The sequence below is a fragment of the Euprymna scolopes genome, chromosome 33, assembly GCF_053919585.1.
Source record: "Euprymna scolopes isolate OS-2025 chromosome 33, ASM5391958v1, whole genome shotgun sequence".
Taxonomy (NCBI): Eukaryota; Metazoa; Mollusca; class Cephalopoda; order Sepiida; family Sepiolidae; genus Euprymna; species Euprymna scolopes.
Window position 1 is genome coordinate 81,011,989 of NC_136514.1, and position 19,755 is coordinate 81,031,743.

General features: G+C 35.8%; 1 protein-coding gene across 1 annotated transcript in view; it reads left to right on the forward strand.

Moving 5' to 3' along the window:
* Positions 1–1,618: 1,618 nt before the first annotated feature.
* LOC145258326 (methionine--tRNA ligase, cytoplasmic-like) overlaps positions 1,619–19,755 on the forward strand; it is a 94,831-nt gene continuing 76,694 nt past the window's right edge. The window contains exons 1-3 of the mRNA XM_080116476.1: positions 1,619–2,271; positions 10,667–10,751; positions 16,516–16,600. Coding sequence (XP_079972602.1) covers positions 2,163–2,271; positions 10,667–10,751; positions 16,516–16,600 — 279 coding nt within the window. The 5' untranslated portion in view covers positions 1,619–2,162. The remainder of the gene's footprint in view (positions 2,272–10,666; positions 10,752–16,515; positions 16,601–19,755) is intronic.

Below are 19,755 nucleotides of genomic sequence, written 5' to 3' on the forward strand. Positions count from 1 at the left end.
GACATTCTAATAAAATATGTTGTAATGTTTTTCCTTTTCATTACCCGATCTGCACATCGATGATTCGGCAGTTTTGTTAATGCAGTGCTTGATGAACCAAGTGCGAGTAGAGTGTTCCTGTGCTGCCATTAATGTGCTCTCAGTAGATCTTTTAAGATCTCCCCTGACCAACCAATTCCAGCTGTCGTTATCTCTAAATCCAGTATTTTTAAAGAATGCACTGTGTAGTTTTTTCTAAATAATTTTTCCCCTCTTTTGCGGCATCTGACTCGTTTTCACCTCATGAAGAACAGTTTTATTGCTTGCAGAAATATATATAGATTTTTTTCCTCTATATTTAACATATCTTCAGCACCAACTAAGCCTAATCTATCTTCAGCTCGCTCCTGGACAAGGTTCAAAAGAGAGTCACCAATCTGATAGGTCCTGAACTGTCACCTAAGCTTCAATATCTGTCCCATCGACAAAATGTTGCATCCCTCTGCCTGTTCTACAAGTACTTTAATGGTGAATGCTCCAATAAACTACAAGCACTTGTACCCCCTCAATGTAAATACCCCCGACAAACCCAACAAGCAGCAAAATCCCACCCCTACAAAGTAGAAATCCCTAGATGTAAGAAAGCTTTCTGCTCTAATAGTTTCTTCTCCATAACTGCTAGATTTGGAACTCCCTTCCGGGTTTCTGCTTTCCCAACAAAGAGAATAGTACATTTCTTTGATAAAAGTCTTTACCCAGAGAAACTGGTTCGTCACATGTTGATGCTTCTATCGTTTCCGCATGTCTGAGACAGATTTCTTCTTTGTATCTCCCTCCAGGACAGTCCTCTATTCCGATTGGCTGAAACCTCTGGTGACGTTGAGAGAAGAAAGGAAGGGAAGAGTAGGGAGAAAGAGAGCAATAAGGGAAGCATACCGTAGCAGCATTATAGTAGTAGTTCACTACAGAGTATCATACAAAAAGGAGAAGAGAACAAAAAGAAAAAAGAGGGGGGAGGAGAAAAGGCTGAAAGGAGGGGGTGGAGATGTCGATTCTTAAAAACATTGATTAATCGTTAGAAAAGAAGAAAAAGAAGAAAAATTCAGAAAGAAAAAAAGGTGGAGGACGCAGGAGATATGAAAGAGGAATAGTAAGAGGAGAAGAAACGGAAGAAGGGCGAGGGGGAGTATAAATCAGGAAGCAGAAGAAAACAAAAAGGAGGAAGAAGCGGAGGAGGTGTCAATTATAGAGACAAATTAATCAATAGAATCGCTAGAAAAGAAAAACCCGAAAGGCGGAGGGAAGAAGAAGAAGAAGAAGAGGGGACGAGACTATTTAAATAAATAAAGTAGGAGGAGAGGAAAGATCTTATGAAGAAGGAATAGTCGGAGTAAAAGAAATCTAAGGAAGTGGAGGGAGTATCATACAGAAAGGAGAAGAGAAGGAAAACACAAAAGGAGGAGGCGGAGGAGGAGGATGTCAATTGTAGAAACAAATTGAATCGCCAAAAAAGACAAAAAATGAAACGGGGGAAAAGGAGTGAAAGAGAATACAGGAAAAGGGGTAAAGAGTGTGTGTGGGGGGGGAGATTTTATGAATGAGAAGGAAAGGAAGTAACACATATTGAGGAGAAAAAGGAGGAGGAAATTTCAGTTGTCGAAAGAAATTGATCAACAGAAAAGAAAACCGAAGTGGGTGGGGGTAGAAGAAGGAAAAAGGGGAAGAGATAATTTAATAATGTAGAGATATTCGGAGTAGAAGAAGAAGAAAATGCGTAGAAGAAAATTTAATAAGGAAGGAATATGCAGAGGAGGGAGAGGAGATGCCAATTGTCAAAACAAATTGATCAATAGAAAAACCGAGGGGGAGGGTAAGAAGAAGAAGAAGAAGAAAAGAAAGGGGAGGAGACAATTTAATAAAGGAGGAATAGTCGGAGGAGGGTGAGGAGCTGTTAATTGTCAAAACAACAATTAACGTTAATTAACACAAAGATCCAATTTTACCAATTTTGTTTCATCACAACCTTTGCTTGGGAAAGTTGTTCGTTTCTTCTAGAGTTATCTCCCTTGATCACATAAAAACCCAACGTGTCTTTCTATTTCTCGGTCTCGTTACTTTTGAATAGTTCTTAAAAGAATCCATTGAAAAAAAAATATATATATACAACGTTGTGGTCTTTAACGATGATACCAAAACTCTACACGGACAAGGCGAATCCGCAGACCCTCAAGTTGCTGATCGCAGCTCGATTGGCCGGCAAAGAACTTGAGATTATTTTCACAGAAGACGAAGGTAAGAAAAAGAAAACAAAGGCCATTTTTTTTTTCTTTTACCGGCATTTGGCGAACCAGAAGACTGTCAGGTGCTATTCAAATTAGCACTCATGGCGACAATTAAAAATAAAGAAAATACCGAAAATGATGTACGTACGAGTCACATAACTTATGTAAATCGATCTAATAGTTTTTTGGGGTTTGTATTACTGTACAGTGTACACATAGATTCGAAAAAGTTGTCAAAAAACAAATATATAACAAATAAATGTTATCAAAGGCAAGATAAGTTACTTTTCTACCTAACTGGATATGTTTTCAGTGTTTTTATTTAATGTAACATGTTCATTTAGTTCGAAAAACATACTGTGTTTACCGATGTGTGATGTGTTGGAAAATTCAAAATGGCAGCCGACTCTCTCTTTAACACGGTAAGTTTGGGAAAAGGTGCTATAAATATAAAACTAGACAAAATACTGTTAGAAACTCGCTCAATATATGTTACCGTGACATAGGTTGACATATATTCGGTGGGTTTTTAATAGTATTTTGTCTAGTTTATAATTTATAACACCTTTTCTCAAACTTACCGTGTTAAAGAGAAAGTCGAGCGCCATTTTGAATTTTCCAATACATCGGTAAACATTATGTTTTTCGAGCTGAATAAACATGTTACATTAAATAAAAACACGAAAAATATACCCAGTTTGGTAGAAAAGTAACTTATCTTGCCTTTGATAACATTTATTTGTTATATATTTGTTTTTTTACTACTTTTTCGAATCTATGTGTACAGTAATACAAACCCGTTTTTTTTTTTTTTTTTTTTTTTTTTTTTTTTTTTTTTTTTTTTTTCAAGAAAATCAATTTTTTCGACTAATCGGAATCGTAGTGTTTTCATCCGGCATGATGAAATCTGATGAAATATATAAGGAGGAGACAACTCAAATCGAAGTGTCGAGATAAAAAACAGCCTTATGTCCAATAATACAGTGTAGTAGTAAAATCGCTAAAAATCGTAAATTTTGATTTTTCTTAGTTTAAAAAAACGTGATTTTTGGTGTATGGTATATTAGTTCCGTGACGAGTACGTACATCAAATATTTTTCTGCGCGACCCCCCTCCCAATGTAAACAGAATTTTTGTGAAAAATTAAACAGTTCTTCTGCTCGGTGTGTCGGCGCGTTACTTACAGTAAAACGGTAAATTAAACTGCAGAAGCACTTCTTAAATGTTGTACAAGTTGGGTTTTTATTACTATACACATAGATTCGAAAAAGTAGTCGAAAAACAAATATATAACAAATAAATGTTATCAAAGGCAAGATAAGTTACTTTTCTACCAAACTGGATATATTTTTCGTGTTTTTATTCAATGTAACATATTTATTCAGCTCGAAAACCATACAGTGTTTACCGATGTATTGGAACATTCAAGATGGCGTCTTATTCTCTCTTTAACAGGGTAAGTGTGGGAAAAGATGTTATAAATAAAAAACCGGATAAAATACTGTTAAAAACTCGCTCAATATATGTTACCGTGACATAGGTTGACATATATTCGGCGGGTTTTTAATAGTATTTTGTATAGTTTTTTATTTATAACATCTTTTTCCATACTTACGGTGTTAAAGAGGGTGTGAGACGCCATCTTGAATTTTCGAATACATCGGTAAACACTGTGTTTTTCGAGCTGAATAAATATGTTACATTGAATAAAAACACAAAAAATATATCCAGTTTGGTAGAAAAGTAACTTATCTTGCCTTTGATAACATTTATTTGTTATATATTTGTTTTTTGACAACTTTTTCGAATCTATGTGTACAGTAATACAAACCCACTTATTTCAAATGTCTGCTTAAAAATTCTTCCCCATGTGACAAGTCACCTTACTACGCGCGTCGATGGACGATGCACGGATGCATCATGTAAGAATAATATAAATGATGCGAGGGTTCAGGGGGTTAATACCATGCAAACGGTAAATTTGCGACGAGCTTGAATATCAGATTCGTTGTCAGCGACCCCGAAAACCTATAAAAAAAACAAATTTTATTGGTTGGTGTTCTGTTGTAGTTAAAGTAAACATTTACCAAAAATATAAACAAAAATCCATTTTTTTTTCGAGGTATTAAATCAAGCGAAAATTACAATGCGAGTTCAAACTGAACAAAAAACTTAGGCACAAGGCCAACTCAAAAGGGAGGAAAATGGGAGGGGGTTCGTTGGTCATCCTTGTCACTCCAGAACTAAACAAAAGTTTCTCTTAGTTAGTATCTTCTTTCACCATAATACCGCATTCACCCTTTCGTACTGGGGGACGTCCTACTTAAAACCCAATTGTTTAAAACATTTTTTATTTATGTGTAAAAACAAAAAAGATAACAATAATGATGATACAATAATTCATTTGTGTCGAGGGCGAGGGAAGAAAAAATACAAAAGTGGTTAGTAGGACCCTCCCCCAACCTTGTTTAGTTGATAGAATGCCCGTTCCACTTCAGTTTGTAAAGGAACCTGAACTCCTGCGGGACAGTCTCTAAGTAGGGGTACCCTCTAGATGGGACAAAATGGAAAAAAGAGAAATTGTTGGGTAGGGGGAGGGTGTTAGTGATTGATTTCTTTCTCTCCAAGATGGTTGAAAAGAAAAATTGCAGTTAGGAGGGGGTCGGGATCTTGGAGGCTTACTAGTTGGGGAGGGATGGAGCACTCACTCGGCTAGCTAAGAGGCTAAAAATTGGTTACACTTGACGGAACTGTGCGTTTCACACCTAGGCGGGGAACACATATTCAAATTTGGCTCCTTTTCATACACACAGTGTCAGACATGTATCCATCTTCTTGTCAAATATCATGCGATGCAGCCACTTTCTATCACATTTGATCTCCACCCATAGTTGGTGTTTAAAGAAAGCGATCAGATCCTGACCAGAAAAAGACAACACCCCTCCAGCCACCTTGCAGTCGCGACATCCAAATAACCATTCTTGCCACAGCCAGGATCGTAATATAGACCATTTGTCTTTTCCAGTCCCACGGCGGCCTCACGTTATCAACGACATTAAATACGGTAATTGGGTGAGGATGCTCGGGATCGATACGAGCCGTCACCTTGCTGACATATGACAGAGTTCGCGGCAATCGAAGAAAGCGTAATCAGTCGTTTCTACGACCGTTGTTTCACAATGGGGGCACGCAGGCAACTCCAAAAAAACGGAACTGCATTGTATTTTGTGGAGTGGAAGTGCATTTTGGGCCAATCGCCAGGTCAGAGAGAATTCTGAATTGTTCAGATGACTCCCACTCGGTGCCCAACTCCACACAGAGCAGATCTCACTCTGCTGCCAACCCAAGCGTGTGCATAACGGGTCGGCGGCGGCCCCCCTCACTAGATCCCTGTGGAGTTCCCTATGGGTAACAGTCACAAGGTTGCTGGACCTTGGTAGTCGTTTTAACGCAGCTTGGCAGCCTTTTTGGTAAGGCAGATTTTCCCCGTGGCCTGTGATGGCTCTCGACAGAGGGGTCGAGAATGAGGTTGGGAAAAGCGGAAGTAACCTTTGGGTGCCACAGTTGATCATCTTGCATGTATTGGCTTTGGAAGGCCAGCCTCTCAGCGTCTCGATTACACTTCAAGTCCGGCATTCCCAAGCCTCCCTCACACAGACGTTGAATACAGACCTGTCTGCTCACCCAATGTCTTCCTTTGTCCCAAAGGAGCAAGGACAAGAGTTCAACAAGAGCTTTTAGGTGTTGTGCAGGCAGGGAAAGTACAGCCAGTCAGTAAAGGATGAGAGGAAAGATGTATGTGGCGCATGGCTCAGCTCTACTCTTTAAAGAAAGTTTCCTGGAAAGCCACGAGTTGATCGCAGCCTCCACCATTGACCGTACCTCTGACCAATTTTTGTCGAGCTGGAGACCCGGTCCAGACCACACGCCGAGGATCCGAACTGGGCCATCTGTCCAGCTGAAGGGCGCTGGGAAGTTTGTGTTGCCACTCCAGGCGCCCAACCGCAATCCGACTGACTTGCTGTGGTTTATCTTGGCTCCTGTAATTCTTTTGTACCAAGCGAGCGCCTCTGATATGATCTCGATGTCTCAGAAGCTTGATACAAAGACCGTGACGTCATCGGTGAACGCGGATACCTTGGCGGCTAAGTTACCAAATAGAGCAATTCTGCGCAGGGCCGAATTTACCTCCCCACATCTCAATTTACGAAGATTCTCTAATCTTAAAGAGGAAATTGGTTAAATTTGCAGATTTAATTCACCCAAAACTAAACGTGAGATAATTAAAAAAAAAAAAATTTTTTTTTAAGGGATTACATGTAAAGGACCCTGGAAAAACGGTAAAAAAATTGGGGGGGGGGCGATGATTATTATTATTAAAAAAATGTGGGGATCAGTTTTGCATATAAATTTAATGTAAAATGATCACTGATTTTTGGGCCAGCTGTTTCTAATCTGACAATTTTTTGTGAAATGTCGATGGGTCATTTCCAAGAAACGGCAGATTGAAAACGATTGGAAAAACTTGTTAAAAACAAACAAACAAACAAACATTAAGTCTAACTAGTTTAAGTCTAAGTTGCAATACCCACAATTTATTTTCTAGAAATGAAAAAACCAGATATGTAATCTTCAAGTTTCATCACCCGACATTTACAATTTTTAAATTAACAGTGTAGCGACATGCCAAAGACATTAGAGTAGCTGGACAAGGAGCGTTTCAATTGCACGTACATCTGTTAACTACACCCATGCAAATATTCCACCATAAATAGCAAAACTTGGTAATTGTTGCGGACGGTGTTGAAAGCACCCCACATGACAAAGGTGTTTACTTTTCATCCAATCGGTGCTCAAAAAAAAAACGCATTTTCGTAAATAATTTTGTGACTGTCTTCTGGAGCCATCAAAACACATACTTGCGAAACCCAATCACTCGAGTTAGATCTTCCTTCTAGTACAGACCAGCACCACAACTGCGCACTCAGTCTCGTGATGTTAAATCATTAATATGATTTTGCGCACCGTACACCTAAAGCTTATAAATCTCCCTGGATTAATTATCGAAAGAAAAAGTATATAACTTTGTGTTATATCAGACATATTCATGGAACTGATTAAAGCAACCAATTTTATTTGCTTTTTTGTTTAAAAAAAACAAAACAAAAAAAAAAAAACATTTTTCTAAAAAAAGTACATTCTGCCTCAATCAGAGAAAGATTTCTCTCCTGTTCTTCACTACATGTTTTAATTCAAATCCTATCAGACTCTTTTAAAAATATCTATAAAGTCCTAGCGACTATACATCAAGTTATTAACGTAGCATTTACGCCAGAAAACTTCTTTCAGGAGCATTTTCACATTCTCACAAACATCGGACGATTCATTCATTTATTAATTTTTTGCTTGTGTGTTGAATCGACACACACGCATGAAAACAATAAAAATATGATTTATTATTTCTTGCTTTCTTAAATAAAACTATTTTATAAATGTTTTTATATTCGACTTCGTCTTGATGCTGCTTTCGACACGTTTTAATGTTTTTGTTTTACGTCGAGGAACTAAAAAAATGTTATTACATTCAGCCTCTTAACACTACTGACACTCTTCGTTAATCTGGTCCCTCATCGTAGCAACAGGAAAACTCTTTGGTTTACTTACGTGCATGCACAGTTTCTAATAGAATAAATCGATCGTCCATATTAGAACCAAACACACACACACACACACACACACACACACACACACACCTCTTTTACATAAAGGATTTTTCATTTATTAATCTAATCCATCCCTAGCCCTTGAGCCCCTGGGGCTCTACAACTTTTGTAGATGCTTTTGTATTAGGAGTTCTTTTTACAGGGTGAGGGTGCTGGCCCCATGCCCAACCTTCCCAGAAGGTACATACAGCGCCTAGCCTTCCCAAATGGTCACCCATCTGGTACTGGCCAGGCTCAACGTTGCTTAACTTCGGTGATCTGACAAGAACCGGTGTGTCAACGTGATTGTGCTGTCAAATCAACTTTTTGATTGACATCGATAAATTTGAATGCTTTTCACTTCCTCTTGCGTCTTAGCGTAGCGATAAGATGTCAGCTTTTCTTTCACTTTCTTCTCTGCCTTCATGTCACGGGTTCGAGCCTGCCTGCCTAATACTATTTTTTGTTTTTCTTTTACACCTCCAAACACCCAGGCAACGCCTCTAGTCTATCATATAAAAGGCAAAATGTGTGTGTTTGTAGGTCTGCCAAAAACTTTTGACACACCGGACGAATCCTGATGAGATCAGTATTGTTTTGAAGCTCGACGTCTTGGACTACAAATATAAAAAACTTGTCTGTTGTAATTTATTTTGGAAATTCTAATCTTAGTAATTATAAAACTCTGTGGACCGTCCGGGCATCTTTGCTTGCTTGCTTACGTATATATATATATATATATATATATATATATATATATATACACACACATCATGTTTAAATCTACGCAAGATGCCTGCACGATTTTACCTGGATCAAAAAGAAAAAAAAGCGTTGTCAAAGCCAGAAATGTACAAGTGACGCATTTATTAAAAAATTTAGTTTTGTCGATATGTGTTATCATCTTCGTCATAAAGTTTTTATTTTTTTAAAAATTGGGTTGAATTCTTAATAAGCATCAATTTGTCAGTGTCTAATTCAAATATCATAATGCAAAATATTACTATAATTACTGACATCCGCACGTTTACATAGCTTGTTCCTTTCAGCAGTTATACACTATTGTCACAGAACGTTTTTGTTTTCAATTTGAAGAGCACACATCAGAAGGGGAAACAATTCAAGATTTCCCTAATTCAATTAATGGTTTGATAATTAATGTCTAGGGAATGCTTGAATTTTCTCCCCTTCTGATGTGCGCTCTTCAAACTTAAACCAAGAAAGTTCTGTAACAGAAGTGCACAAGTGTCTTCCTTTTTTAAGACCGTGAGATGTATGAATGTCCCAAACGGCAATAAACTTTTGTTGTTATCTATTTAAACATCACAACACAGTATATTACTACAATTTCTACTGTCTGTAGATTCACATGGCCTGTTCGTTTATTTTCAGAATGAAGAACAGATATTAATAAACTGTCTTCACTACAATTTATGTATTTTTCTTATGTAATACGTGACATTCCTATCCCAAGTTGCACCGAGTAACCCGAATGATCGAGTTGATGACATCATGAACATTAATGACAAGCTTTTCATCACGTAAGCCTCAGCTATTTTTAGAATTTCAGCATGGCAACAAACACTGTCCAATCAGATTAACCTTTGCATATCGAATGTATGGGCTAGGCCATGTGCAGAAGATTGAAGAAAAATGAAAAATTAGTCTGAAATCAACCTTGGAGATGTGAACTTCGACCCAAGCCGACCACTCGTAAAACCAAAGCGCTGATCGAACAAAGATTAAGCTTAAAAAAGTGAGTTTGCAAATTTGTGATAAGCAAAATAAAAGAGGAGTTTAATTAAAAGTGATGTTGAAACCAGAAGCATCATGTCTCTGGTAATTCAAGCATTGTGAATTTCATTTGTGCAAGGAAGGCTCAAGGCCATGTTATTCGAGCATTGTGAATTTAAGTTAGATACTTTTCTTATGCAATATGATAAGGGTTGGCAACTCATTTGATCTTGCGGGCCGGAGAGTATTATAATGACTGGTTGCGGAACGTATGAAGGGCAACAATGAAAAATTAAGAAAAATGATACTTGCAGGCCCCGGTCAACCTAAATATTTAAAACCATAATCAAAATAAACATTGAAAAATCAGAAAAAACAAAAGAAAATCTAAAATTACAAAAATGTAACAAAAATTAGTTTTCCTCAAGGAACGTCAAAATATTTCAAAGTGAAAAAATCACTCGAAGCAAATGGATAAAATTATGACGTGCATTTTTGAAACTGTTATTGAAAAAATAAAAACATGGCCCATTGAAATATTTCAACAACTTACCTGAGGTAGGGACTGGGGTAAGCGATAGAAGGGTTGTTGTTATAGGAATGAAATAGGAAGCCGACTGAGACAACATTATCACTTTGAAGCTATTCGCACCTAATGTCTGTCACCGGTCAATCAGTTAAACCGCTCTCAGTTTTTGTTTTATGTTTATTATTTTAATTTTTTTATGCAAAAATGGAGATGTTGCGATTTAATCGTGTTTTTGCAATCATAGTATTCAAATTCTGCTGGATAGATTAGAGGAAGATAATTTTTGTTCAATTCAAAAGTCTGGTCTTTCATGTCAAAAATAGTGATTTGTAATCAGGCTCTATATTGTTAAAGCTTTCTTTTATATTCTTTCTGGCCAAAGTCAGGACACAGATCCTGCTAGTTTTTACTAAAACCAAACGCCTTTTCTTTCTTTCCAGTGATATCTTTTCTCAACAAGAAGCAGTTACCTGCCCTTGAATTGGAACCCACAGAATTTTTATTTTCTACGAATGCAGCTGCAAGGTGAGTTGGATGTATTTATCTTTATAAATATGTTTATATATTTGTATGTACATGGTTTATTTTTTAACTAATCAACCAATCATTATTCATTTTTTAAAACCATTGCTTCGCGTAAGAGTGAGTAATGTGTGTTATATTTAGTTTTAGTGTCATAAAAAGGTGGAAGCCCTTTATAGAAATTTCAGATACCTCCTAGTTTTGTGAAATTTCAACAATATATGAGATGCCTTTAATAAGTGTCTAGACTTTTTTTGTACAGGCATTTAAAATTGCTGTAGACTCTTGAAAATTCAGTATGTTATTACTATACGTTTTATGAGATGACTGACCAATTTTTATGATTTCAGGTTCAAATAAACAGCTACAGTGGGAATTGGAATACACCTTACTAAAGCCTGATTGTCACAGCTGATGAATGTCAAAATTGCAATCTAGGCGTGAGGACATTTTAGAAGAACAATATGGAAAAATGCCACAGAAATGTATGGAATGCTTCAGACTGCTTTTGGGCCATCTTGCATGAATTGAACATCAGTTTTTGAGTGGCATAAGAGATTCAAGGAAGGCAGGGATGATGAGAGGTGGAGGATTAAGGAAGTCAGAACACCAGAATTGATTGGCCAAATAAAGAATTTCATGGATAAGGACCATCGTGTGTCTATAGAGACAATAAGTGCATAGTTTGATGTCAGTGTGGGAACTGTACATACAATTATTTGTGAGGAACTGAAAATGCAGAAGATTTGCACAAAGTTCGTCTCAAGGGTACTCAGAGAAAATCAGAAAGAAAGATGTTGTCATGACCAAAATGAGAATCAAGACAGTTCCTTACCCTCCCTATTGTTCAGAGCTTGTCCCCTGTGACTTTTGGTTATTCCCTAAGCTCAAGGAAAACAGAGGCAATTAAGGGGATGAAAGAGGCTGTGACACAAGGGTCATTGACATCTTCACTCAAGAGGACTTCCATGAGGCCTTCCGGAAGTTGTTGGAATGGTACAGCAAATGCATTGCAGCCGGAGGAGATTACTTCGAAAGGGACTAGAATTTCATGTGTGTACTATCAATAAAAGTGCTCATACAAAAAAAGTCTGGAACTTATTGAAAGCACCTCGTATATGAGACATCAATTAATAAATGTTCTCAAAGTTTTAGTTTTTTTTGGGGGGGGGGACATTTTAACAATTCAAATATTTCAGATTTGTATTCAATTTAATTCATGTGTGGCACAATGCATAAGAGCCCTTTTTGGTGGAGTCACAACTCCCCACATTTTTTTTGTCTTTGCATCAAATTTGCTCTCATCGGGAAGCATGCACATGTTATACAGGTACTGTTTGAATTTCAGAATGTCAGAATATATCAACCATGTTTGACTGACACTTGTTTACGAAACTCTGTTGTGTCAAAATGATCTGATACCCCAGACTCTGAAAGGTCAAACCCAAAGGAATTCATCACTGAGCCTGTTAGGCATCCATGTCTCTCTCTCTTTTTTTCTTTTTTACATTTTCACCCCAAACAAGGCACATTGCCACTTTGGTGTAGGGGGCTACTATCAGGGGAAGCAACTACTGGGGCACTATGTTGGGATTTGGGCAGCAAGATGTCGGTTCACGTTACACTTGAACTTCTGCATGTCAGTACAGTTAGGGAAACAAGAACCTGGAATGGAATTCCAGAGTCTAGCGGTTCTGGGGAAGAAACTACTGGAGTGAAAGATCTTTTACATCTAGGGATCTCGACTGTTTGGGGGTGGGATTTAGCTGCCTATCGGGTTTGTCGAGGGTGTCTACATCGTGGGGGCACAAGTGTCTGCAGTTCGTCAGAGCATTCACCATTAAAATACTTGTAGAACAGGCAGAGGAATGCAACGTTTCGTCGATGGGACAGAGGCTGAAGCTTAGATGCCAGTTCAGGGCCTATCAGATTGGCGACTCTTTTTTGAACCTTGTCTAGAGTGAGAGACTAGTAGCAGATGCACCAGCCCAAATGTGACAACAATACTCCATACATGGGCGAATGGTGGCCTTATAGAGGTACAGGATACTTTCAGGTGTCAGTAGTTTTCTAGCACGGTAGAGAGAGCCTACCTTTTTCACAGCAGCCCTGGCAATGTTTTCAATATAATTGTTCCAACTCCTGTTTCCTGTGAACGTTAGGTCAAGCAGTTTGAAAGATGTACTCTCAAACAGGGAGTCACTGCTGGAAAACTGCTTCTGTGGTACCAATATTCAAGAATTCTGGCGAAAGAACTGACCAATCAAATTATCGCCCCATTAGCCTCCTCCCACTTTTCGCCAAAATATTTGAGACCATAATTAACTATGCTCTAGTCTGGCACCTTACAGATGCTAAACTTCTGACTGACAAACAATATGGATTTAGACAAGCCCGTTCCACAGCTGACATCCTCACTGTAATCTCTGAACGTATATACCATTCACTGGACAAAGCGGGGGAGGGCAGAGCGGTAGCTCTAGATATATCTAAGGTTTTTGACAGGATATGGCACAAGGGTCTCCTCAGGAAAATTAAATCATACGGTATCACTGGTAGAATACTTAACATAATTAAATCCTTAGATAAGAGAGAAATCCAGGTTTTTGACAACATCACGATTTCCTAATTTTTGTGCTCTCTCTCTCTCTCTCTCTCTCTCTCTCTCTCTCTCTCTCTCTCTCTCTCTCTCTCTCTCTCTCTCTCTCTCTTCCTTTTTGCTTTTTTGACTTCTTCAGATTGACTACCTATCAGAAATTCTTTGTCTCCGTCTTCAAGTTTTTACAATTCAAAGCTTCTCTGGCTTGATACTGCCATTTTCTTTGGAACAACATTTCTTTGCTCTTTTGAAATTAAAATGGCTTACAACTAAAAAAAAAAAAAAAAAAAGCTGCTAAAAAAATAAAACAAAAAAGCAACTAAAAAAAAAGAAAACAAAGAAAGCAACTAAAAAATAAAACAAAAAAGCAACTAAAAAAAAGAAAAAGAAAACAAAAAAAGAAAACAAAAAAGCAACTAAAAAAAGAAAAAGAAAACAAAAAAAGAAAACAAAAAAGCAACTAAAAATAAAACAAAAAGCAATTAAAAAAATATAAAACAAAAAAGCAATTAAAAAAATAGAAAACAAAAAAGCAACTAAAAAATAAAACAAAAAAAGCAATTAAAAAATAAAACAAAAAAGCAACTAAAAAAAGAAAAAGAAAACAAAAAAGAAAACAAAAAAAGCAACTAAAAAATAAAACAAAAAAAGCAATTAAAAAAATATAAAACAAAAAAGCAACTAAAAAATAGAAAACAAAAAAGCAACTAAAAAAAGAAAACAAAAAAAAGCAACTAAAAAAAAATAAAAAAGCAACTAAAAACAACAAAAAAGCAACTAAGAAAAGAAAACAAACAAGCAACTAAAAAGCAACTAAAAAAAAAAGAAAACAAAAAAAAAAAACTAAGAAAAAAAATCACCATTTACCATTTTTGTCCGTTCTAAACTTTTAAAACAAACCTATTGGCTATTGATAAATATGGCCTCTGGTTAAAATATTAATTAATAAATGGTATGTGAACAAACATCTTATTGCATAACTCCCCACTTAGAATACCCCCCATAAAGCTGGCTGCAAATTATAGTAGCCCAGTAGGAGTATACCTTGTTTAGAGATAAAATTAAAAAAAAAAAATGTAAACATGCCATCCAATAAATTTCCAGTATTAGCAATATAAAAACACTTCAAGAAGCATATAACCTGTGTGTGTGTGTGTGTATATATATATATATATATATATATATATATATACTAGCAAAAGTACCCGTCGTTGACTGAGTTCAAAAACAGCCTACAGAAAATGGACTCTGATTTATGGAAGTATGATAGGTTATGAAAAGGAAGGGTTGAATTTGGGGGTATCAAAACCAAAGCAAAATATGATGAAAGTAAAAATAAAATTGATAAACCCCATAATTTATTATACCATACCTGTTCACACTGAAACACTTATCACAATATTATGAGGATCTATATTAAAAAACCTTGTTAAACTTTGTGACATATTTCCATTCGATAGAGGTCAGGCACGAACGAACACCCCATAATTTTATTATACCATATTTCTTCAAACTGAAACATAATTATCAAAGTATACTTACACAGATAGATATGAAAACTCTTTATTAAATTTTGTGCCTATTTCCATTCTATGGAGGCCAGGTGCGAACGCTGACCAAACAATTTTATTATACCATCCCTATTTAAGTTAAAACATACTTATCAAAGTATTATTATGTACATCTATATCAAAAACACTTGTAAACGTTTTTTTTTTTTTTAATTTTAAAATTTTTTATTTCCATACTTTGTGGACCAGGCGCGTACGCAGACCCCACAATTTTAATGAATCATCATTATGCCAGATCAAACATACCCATTCCTGTGTCTCGATACATCTTCTATCATTATATGTAATCAGTTTTTTAAAAATAGTCAACCATATAGGAGCCTATTCGTGACCAGACACACACACAGACGTTCAGCTTTATATTATAGAAGATAATGCCTCCTGTGTTTTTGTTCCACCCGAATAGATCAGAGGGGATTGCAAATTGTATTGCTATGATGACGGAACCTTGTGCGCTTCATTACTGATCGTAAACTATCTGATCACATCAGCATCGCAGACATGTGCAAATGTACTTGCATCCTGTTAAATGTCCTCGAATGTAAAGTCTTGAGATTGTTTGGTCACATGAAGTGTTCCAATGTGAGATTGCTGAAGATATATTATGAAAGACGTTCCAAAAGTAATGTTTTCTATTTTTTTAGTCTGCACAAATAGATCAGAGTGGATTGCAAATTTCATTACGATGACTGAACTCATGCATTCATGATCTGAAAGTTTCATCTCTCTGTTGCAGATATTGATGGTGTGATATTCTAAGGAAGCGACCCCTATCATGGACATGTGCCAGAAGCAGGGGTGCGTCATTGAATTCCTGGCAAAAGTGCATTGAAAATGGTGGCGACTCATGTAGAAAAAATAAATTGTGGAGCACAAAAGGTTGTTCATTTTAATGGTACCATTCCTGTCTGCGTAGCTCTTCAACTTTTTGATTTAAAAAATAGGAGGCATTACTTTTGGAACTGCTCTTGTACAGCGGATGTATATAATAATGATAAATTTCACCGTTTCAATCTATATAAGAGCCAGGTACGTCCAAGGATGGAGTACTGTTGCCACATCTGGGCAGGAGCTGCTAGAAAGGACTTGTCATGCCGTGATAGAATTCAAAATAGACTTCTCTTCCCTGCAACCTCTTTCTCACAGAAGAGATGTTGCAAGTTTGTGTCTGCTTTATCGTTATTTTCATGGCAAGTGCTCGACTGAGCTTCAATCTATGGTCCTCCCTTGCCAAACTTTCACAAGAAACACTCGTCTAGCTGAAAACACTATCAATAATTACCCCCACTCTTTATCTGTGCCTAAACCTAAACGTAGATTCCATGAACAAAGCTTCTTTCTTAGAACTGTGGAACTGTCTTCTGTTTTTCCGCTTTCCAGCTGACTACAATCTGATTGTCTTCAAGTCCAACGTAAACAAGTTCTTGATGAGCCGTTCCACTTAAGTTAACAAATTTCCATTACTTACGATTACTATATTGTCCAATTGACTACTGTACACTCTTAACTCTTATCCTCAAGTGGTCTCTGGGCCTTGATAAGTGGTGATGCCCATGTAAAAAAAAAAAAATTAAATTTTTTTTCTCTTCTTTTCTAGGCTCTTATTGAGTGGAGATGTGAGCGATGGACCGGTTGAAGCTAAAATTGACACCTGGCTCGAATGGGAATCTACAAAATTACAGGTGAGGTATTGCTTACTTAAGCAAAGGTCGTTTCATTTTCTTTCATGCTATCTACCCTGAAGATACCAGCTTCCTGACCTAAAATGCACCAAACGTTGACATTATTGTGCTTTTCCTTTCCTTTTGCAAAACTCAATCATGTTCTGCAAAGTCAAAAACAAAAGGAACAATTTCCCTCTACAAAACAAACAAACCAAACATCATGAATAAATATTTAAAGATATATAAAAAAAACGTGAAACATCAAAAACTTTTTTCCAAAATTATTCGATTTGGCCTTAAATAACCTGAAAACGGTTGATATGCCGTAAAACAAAACAGTCAAACCAAACACCATGTTACTTATCTGGTACCGTAGTGGGTTGAGCTGGTTTCATCTTTGGGGAAAATTTCTAGGAAATATTACTTTCACAAGCTGTTCCTAATCATGTGTGTATATATATATATATATATATATATATATATATATATATATACATCAATCTTAGTTAAGGGAGATGGCGACCTTAGTTTTTGCAGTGACATCAATCATAAAACTGTGGACTGTCCGGGCGTTCTTGCTTGCTTACATCGGGTATGTATATATATGGTATATATATATGACAGACTATGGATACCCACAAAGAGGTGCTTCTGCATGAAATTTTTGTAGCAGGAGGTGCGCAATCTCCAACATCTCTCCTGAGTTATATATATATATATATATATATATATATATAATGAATGAATGACAAAAGTCTATATTCCAAAGTTCATGATGTTGACCATCTTACAATTTATTCTTTTAATTCAGTTGACATTTACATTCAAAATGGCGTAACGTAAACGTATTATAAGGTATCTACAGCTTCTCTTCCAATTTTCGGATTTTTAATCATGTCAAAACGCACTTTGTTTCCTTTTGATGGATTTATTGTTGCTATTTCTTCTGATGAGTTAAGGGCAAAATAGATTCATGGATTTATATAATAATTAAGTGATTGATTTTGTGCTATGAAACAGATATTGTCAAGAATTGTAAATGTCAACTGAATTAAAGGAATAAATTGTAAGATGGTCACCATCATTGGAATATAGACTTTTGTCATACATTCATTATATTGCTCTGTAATTACATTGAGCTTCTTAAATAAGGATTGGTATACATAAGGAAATGAGGTATATTTCTACAGAAATTATATCTATAATATAAAGCCGAATGTCTGTGTGTGTGTGTGTGTGTGTCTGGTCACGAATAGGCTCCTATATGGTTGACTAATTTAAAATACTGATTACATATAATGGTAGAAGATGTATTGAGACACAGGAATGGTTATGTTTGATCTGGCAGAACGGTGGTTGATTAAAATTGTGGGGTCTGCATTCACGCCTAGTCCATAAAATATGAAAATAAAAAAAATTAAAAATTAAAAAAAAAAACGTTTACAAGTGTTTTTGATATAGATGTACATAAGGTTACTTTGATAAGTATGTTTTAACTTAAATAGGGATGGTATAATAAAATTGTGGGGACTCCGTTCACGCCTGGCCTCCATAGAATGCAAATAGGCACAAACTTTAATAAAGAGTTTTCATATCTATCTGCGTAAGTATACTTTGATAATTATGTTTCAGTTTGAAGAAATATGGTATAATAAAATTATGGGTTGTTCGTTCGCACCTGACATCTATTGAATGGAAATATATCACAAAGTTTAACAAGGTTTTTTTAATATAGATCCACAGAATATTGTGATAAGTGTTTCAGTGTGAACAGGTATGGTATAATAAATTATGGGGTTTATTTATTTTATTTTTACTTTCATCATATTTTGCTTTGGTTTTGATACCCCCAAATTCAACCCAAATTTACAACCCTTCCTTTTCATAACCTATCATATTTTCATAAATCAGAGACCATTTTCTGTAGGCTGTTTTTGAACCCAGTCAACGACGGGTACTTTTGCTAGTATATATATAAATATTTAAATCTATTATAATAAAGTCGTCTGTTTGTTCACAATTTAATTAATATGTACAAAAGGTTAGCATTTTTATGAATTAACTTTCATACTTGAAACTGACTTCTATACACTTTTATTCCAGCATGCTTTCTAATATATATATATATATATATATATATATATATATATGGGGGAGTTAAAAGAAAAAAAATGATTAATTCTTTGAGAGGAGATTTATTGGGTTAATATAAAGCTCAACAAATTATTTTGGAGCTTATATAGAAATCAATAAAGGAATAAAATGAAAATATAAAACTATATATTAATATATATATACAGGTTTATTCATTTATTCAAAAGGGGTCTACATCAACTAGGGGTGTTAGATAAGTAAGAACTCTTTATATATACTTATCTAACACCCGTAATTGATTTATACCCTTTTTGAATAAATGAATAAACTTATATATATTAATATATAGTCTTATTTTTTTAATTTTATTTTTTTATTGATGTCTCTCTCTCTCTATATATCTATATATATATATATATATATATTTATATATTTAGACATTCGAAAGCGCTCGCGATTATGGATCCAACTTATACAATTTCGAGAAGAACACAAAAAGGACTATTCGGAGATTGGAGAAGATAAAAAGGAAAATTGTAAAACAGAATAACTCCGTGCTATTCAATGATATTTGTCTAAATGAGAAAATGCTGCCTAAATATACACAATATATATATATATATATATACACACAGACACACTGGCTCCTTCATCTTTGACAAAATATGGATACCCACGAAGGGGTGCCCGCGCATGAAATTTTTGTGGCAGGAGGTGCACAATCTCCAACCACACCTCTCCTGAGTCGACATTGTTAAATACAAGTGGCAAATGAAGTGCACGTACAGGACGACTGGAAACAAATGCCGAGATAAGCAGAGAACACACACAGTGCCTAGAATTCCCAAATGGTTACCCTTCTGGTACTGACTAGGCTAAATGTTGCTTAATTTCGGTGATCTGACAAAAACCGGTGTGTCAACGCGATTATGTCGTGTATATATATATATATATATATACACACACACACACACACTATGTATTCAAAAGAAATATACATTCGATGAGTAACCTCATTCATTTGCATATTACATTTAAAAAAATCTATTTTAATAATTAACTCGATGTTATTAATTATT